At 32.4% G+C, this 5,761-nt stretch overlaps 1 protein-coding gene across 1 annotated transcript; it reads right to left on the bottom strand.

Moving 5' to 3' along the window:
* Positions 1-1,382: 1,382 nt before the first annotated feature.
* LOC133179763 (tetratricopeptide repeat protein 1-like) lies at positions 1,383-5,342 on the bottom strand. The gene is made up of 5 exons (XM_061314459.1): positions 5,009-5,342; positions 3,820-3,993; positions 3,503-3,688; positions 2,891-2,945; positions 1,383-1,772 (listed from the first exon to the last, which is right to left on the bottom strand). The coding sequence occupies exons 1-5, from the start codon at positions 5,264-5,266 to the stop codon at positions 1,642-1,644; spliced, it is 804 nt and encodes a 267-aa protein (XP_061170443.1). The 5' UTR covers positions 5,267-5,342; the 3' UTR covers positions 1,383-1,641.
* Between the last annotated feature and the right edge of the window lie 419 nt (positions 5,343-5,761).

Raw genomic sequence — 5,761 nt, 5'->3', positions numbered from 1 at the left:
ATCTGTACTCAGTTCAGCAGGGAATATACTGAATTTTTACATGGTTAACCAATGGCTTCAAGACTTGTGATCTTGAATCATGTCCTTTTATATGTATATCAAATATGTGTCTTGAGGACCCTCTATACACTAATGAAAAATGTCTTTTGGTCATTGAGAAAATTATATTGCAGAAAAGTCTAAATATTGTGTTTATGTTTTTCACTCACAACATAGAGTATCAGCCATTTACCCTCAAGAAAAAAAATATCCAGTGACAATAATGCATTAAATAGGGGGAAATATATGCAAATAGTGTTAAATTCATTATTATAACCTAATCAAATGCTAAAAATGCATAAACTGATAACAATTTAAGTACTGAATACATTTAAAGATTTCAGTTTATTTTATTTTTGAAGTAAGGGCAGATACCCTAAATGCATAAAAATACCACAGAATTGTAACACTTAGATGTGTTTTGTACAGAGGTTTCTTACTAAAGAGTTCTAATTCCATTGTATTTTTTATGCCGTTAGAGTGATCTGCTCTTAGTTCTAACATAAAATAAATTGAATTCTACTGTGTTTTATTCAATTTGAAATTAATTCAGGCATTCTTAATATTTAATTAGGTCAAAGTAAAAAATTAACTTAAAACACTTTATTTGGATGTATTTTCCTAATTTAAGCAAGCAACAGTGATTTCTGTTCAGCTATACTTTGTTGTCTTTGAACATTTTTCCTGGGAATAAATGGCAAATACTTTATGTTGAAAATGAAATAAAAAAAATCAACATTTACACCTTCATACAATGTAATTTTCTCAATGTCCAAAAAGATTTTATCATTGTTGTATATAGAAGGTCCTTAACATACTTAAACCTACTTTGTATGATTATTTATACAGCTATAAATATAAACAATAAAATGTTTTTCTTTCTTTGTTAGTAAGAGAATGGTTGCAGCTATTGCAGAAATAAATTACTTAACCTGCTTTTGCAATGTATGTATTTTTTTTCTGCTACAGCTGCAACGTTAATTTCCATACTAATAAAGAAAGCATTTAATTGCTTAAGTAAATCCAAATCCTGCTAAAATAAGTACTCATAATCTATCAGTATCGTCACCAAATCTGGAATTTGATTTTTTTTCCCATCTTCAAATCTTCAGTTTCTAGTTAAGCCCAAAAACTAAATAATGAAGGATTTATACTGGCTGGAATGTGATGTAAATGATTCAAAACGTCGCCATCATAAGTTAATGAAATGTTACTGAGCTTTAGCAATATTATTGTCATTTTTTAAGCACATCGTAAATGCCTTGTAGAATTTTACAAGTATATTTTCAAGATAATCCTGCTTTGATAGATGGATTATAACTAAAAAGCAATAAATCTGAATATTAAAATAAAAAAATCATTTATTTTTCCTTACATATATACACCCCTCTCATTTCTTAAACAATCACACATACATGAATATAAAACCAATGAGCTCACCACTTTAGAAGAGATGATGATGTACAATAATCAAGAGTACCCATACACAAAGTAAAGACAATATTTAGTACACACACAATAAAACTAACATACAAAAAAAACTCTATCAGCCAGCAGAGAAATGTCTAATATGGCCTTGGGATTTCTGTTTACCAGCAGCTGTCAGGAAGAAGGGGGGCCTTGTTTGAAGCTGATGTTGTATCCCCCAGAGTTAGGGTCCTGATTCAGCTGGAAGTTCTCTGTTGACAGTCCAAATGGCTTCAGCACCATATTACCCAGTTCCTTTAACTTCCCTGAAGGAAACAAGAGAAAAATACCATACAATTATTGCTGTTTTTTAAGGTCAATATGATGATTTAGCCACCTGAGGAGTACAATATTCACCTCGCCCTTCGGGCTCAGTGAATATTGTACTTCGAAGGTGGCTAAATCATCGTATTGACTCAAAAAACAGCAATAATTGTTTTATCATATGATTTAATAATTAAATGATAAATGAACTCATTAAGCAGTTCATGCCATCTTACTTGTTTACATTTGCTGAAGTCCAAGCTAAATGCAATGAGAGAAGCAAGGTTAAATAAACATTACCAGTTGTATTTGGAATTTTTTACATCTACTTAAGTTGCTTTGAAAAAAAGAATTAATGTCAGACTCTTTTATAGAATAGATTTTGAAAGGGGGGCATTATTAGGGAAAAATGACACCTGAAAAAAAATCTTTGATTTGCCCCCACAAAAAGAGAATTTTTTTTAATTTCAAATTTTGTTTAAGGGTTGGGGTGGGGGATTAGGATTCAGAAAAAAATTGTTTGGGGGGGGGGGTCCCCTGCACCCAACCCCACCCCAAATTATACATTTCCAAATGTTATGTTCACCTGAGTGGAAGTTGGTAGCAAGTGAAATAGCTTTCCAAACCTATTTGTATCAATTTGGAATTTCCCCATCTAGTTTTAGACCAAAGTAGAGAAAATAAATCCTTATACTCACCTGGAAGATCACGTGCAGGTGAATATAACATGATATTTTTCCTACATGGTTGGATCTCAGCTTATCAGAGAGATAGGAATTATTCAATCATATAATGAAAATATTTATACCATGATGAATTTTTAATTTCCCACTAGTATCTATTTAAGATGCGATTTTAGCCCCCCCCTCTCCCATTATTTTATATCAATTATAAAGTCTTAGTACCTTAAAAATTTAAGAAATAAATATTGCATATTCAAGCTCCTTAGCAAAAAAAAAAAAAAAAAAAAAAATCAAACTACACAAAGAAATCCTACTATAGGCAGAAATGATAATTAAATGCATAGTACTTCCATGTGATGCTTTGAAGTATAAATTTCAGTATAAAGGTTATCTGAAACACAGGAGTTAGTGAAATAAACTCTTGTCTTATTCCTCACCGATCATCTCCTCTTTCATCTTTTCATTTTTTTCTTTGATCTGGTCTGGTAATCTCTGTAACAAAAGAGTCATCAGTCAATACTAAACATTGAGGAAATGAATATAATGTCAACATTCACTATACTTGAGATGTGTATTTCTACGCAATCTTTTCTGCTACAGTTGAAATTGAGTACATTTATCTAATACATAAATATGTTGTATTATTTTCCAGGGATATCCTCTGCTGAATTTGAGTGGATCCCTAACCTTTAGTAAAATTTTTTCAACTTTGTTACACAGTTTAACTTTTCTCCATTTTTTCACATGTTCATTTTCTCCAACTTCAATATCTCGAATACCATGGGTATGCTGAAGTCAGTTAAAAGTCCCAACCACATTTTCTTTATGTGTTTAAACCTCAATATCTCAAATCTTCTGATATCTTAAAGTTTTTTCTTGGTTCCATCGGGTTGGAGATAATGATGTTTGACCGTATCTACAAACTGAGATATCTTACAGCTTGACAGTCATTTTCAAGATTTAGCTCTATCTTTTATCCCAAATTTTCAAGAACAACATATATTTTTGCTATATCATGTTTCATATTTCTGTTTATCTGTTTGACCTACAAGACAAGCAGCCCTGGCAGAGTGCTGTGTGGGGTCCATCTCCACCACCTTCTGATAGTCTGTCAATGCCTCCTCCAACTTGTCAACTTTTTCATACAGCTCTGCACGTCGTAGCAAGGCTTTCAGGTACTGAGGGTGGAGCTCCAGAGCTTTGTTACTGTCCATAATAGCTTCTTCATTCTGGCTCTGGATGATGAATTGAAACAATACTTTAAAAAGATGGTATCAATTTGCTTCAATAAGCTAAAACTATTATATGTAACTAGAGTAAGATTGTATTAAACATAGGGCTGAACTTCATGGTCTGTAACATTTACCTCCTTCATTTTACATGCTGCTCTGTTGGAGTATAAAATAGCCCTGTCTTTGATAAAATCCTTTGGACACAACCTAAGGGCTCGAGTATAAGCATTTACAGCATTTTCATACTCCTGCTTCTTGAAAAAATCATTTCCTTTCTCCTTCTGTTCTTGTGCTTCACTTCTTCTTTCCTTGTGAAGAAACAGAAAACTATTTTATAGCTTGTAGACAACTTAATGCATTTCTGAATTAAATGACAGTTATAGTGCAGCAGAGTTATATAAAATGTATGTAGCTCTATATGCCAGAGTGTAACATAGAGTCTGTAGATTCTGACCCCTCCATTTCATGTAGATGCCTTTGCCCAATGAAGCGGGTAAACATTGCACTTGTCTGATCCATTAAGGCACTAGTTAAGCAATCAGATGCAAATGAAAATAGAGAGTTTTTGAATGGCATATACATGTATTATCTTCGAGTTATTTCCCCTGGCTGCCTTCTATGAGGACAAACTTGTGAACTTTCCTCTTTGAGCAATGAGCAACCAAGTTTAATACAAGTATGATTGACAAATGAAGGAATCTGGGCTTGCTGACCCATAATATAGCAACCAACAGGAAATAAATATAGCTAATTTTAAAATTACGTTAATGGAAAACTAAGATTTATATTAGATAGAAAGTTCTGTCGTTAAAATCATAGATAGATTTTATTCCGTGTGTTGTCAATGTTGCAAAAAAAAAATAAAAAAAGAAAAAAACAGGGGCAAATAATTCTAATCTACATATTTATTACTAATAACCCAGAGAGTTCTGAATATAAACATGGCATGTAAATAGGAGTGAGAACAAAATTGAGAAAATGAGTTGAACTTTTGTCTTTGTATGGATTAATTTTTAGGGTAGAAGGCATATACAAGCTCAAAAAGGTTTGTTATGATAAATTTGGTAGTTATTTTTCAGTGAAACTACTTTTGTATTCTTCAAAATTGTTTCAGAGTGGATCCACCCTCATTAGCATGCTACACTGCAACAATATGGGATGCATTCTAACTGTGGCAAGGGCTTGTTCAAAGACTCATCTAGTTAGATTATTCTAACTACTAGTACATCTAATGATCTTGTTGCAATATATTCGAGTTCTGAATGAAACTTCATGTTGTATATTCTGTTATGGATTAGAAGCATACATGTAAATGCCCCTTACCTTTTTGACTTCCTCTGTCAGTATTTCTTCCAGCTCCTCTTCTTCATCATCAATAATGTTTTGATCTTCTTCCGCTGACTCGTACTCACTTCCTGAGGAATCTTCGTCCTTTGAAGACTTATCCAATTTACCTTCATCATGAAACTTGTCATTTACGTTTGAGTTCGCTGTAAAATCATCTGCAGGACTACTATTTTTTTGTCTTTCATCAGATGACACAGAATTTGACATTTTGTCTGCCTCTGACGAAGCAGCCATCTATGATCAACCAATTATAAATAAAAACTATTTAAATTTCACCATACTGGATATATATTTATGTAGTTTCACTCGCCTCCTTTCCCAGCTTACGTCATTTCAATGTCAGTCCTCATTTTTTATCACAAGGTTTGAAACACCCTGTTAATAAACGCTGGGATGATGCAGATTATGAATATAAAAATCTGCAATTTTACACGTTAAGACATAATATTTCCGAAATATTTTTAATGAAATTGAAATGCCCATAGGCTTGCATTTTTTGGTTTTACACACACTTATATACTATAAAATAAAAACTTGAAGCTACTATGAACACTTCCCTAGCTGTTTGATTCTTGAGTGAGGCCATTTAAAAAACCCAGTTTTTATAACTGGTAGTCAGATTAATTAAGGACATACGCAACGTAGTTTAAACTTTATTGTCTTTTTCCCTGGAGTTGAAGAGTTTCGATACTTAAAGAAACTGTGTACTACATTTTGATGTTTATATAT

Source organism: Saccostrea echinata, unplaced genomic scaffold (assembly GCF_033153115.1).
Source record: "Saccostrea echinata isolate AGI-Se365-2 ecotype Australia unplaced genomic scaffold, CSIRO_AGI_Sech_v1 ptg000001l, whole genome shotgun sequence".
Classification (NCBI taxonomy): domain Eukaryota; kingdom Metazoa; phylum Mollusca; class Bivalvia; order Ostreida; family Ostreidae; genus Saccostrea; species Saccostrea echinata.
The sequence above is the reverse complement of the archived record's forward strand: the minus strand, read 5'-3'. Positions and strand labels throughout refer to the sequence as shown.

Coding starts and splice junctions, on each gene's coding strand:
- LOC133179763 (XM_061314459.1), bottom strand. CDS start 5,266: ATGGCTGCTTCGTCAGAGGCAGACAAAATGTCAAATTCTGTGTCATCT. Junction 3,994..5,008: donor TGACAGAGGAAGTCAAAAAG/GTAAGGGGCATT, acceptor TTTCTTCACAAG/GAAAGAAGAAGTGAAGCACA. Junction 3,689..3,819: donor CAGCATGTAAAATGAAGGAG/GTAAATGTTACA, acceptor TTCATCATCCAG/AGCCAGAATGAAGAAGCTAT.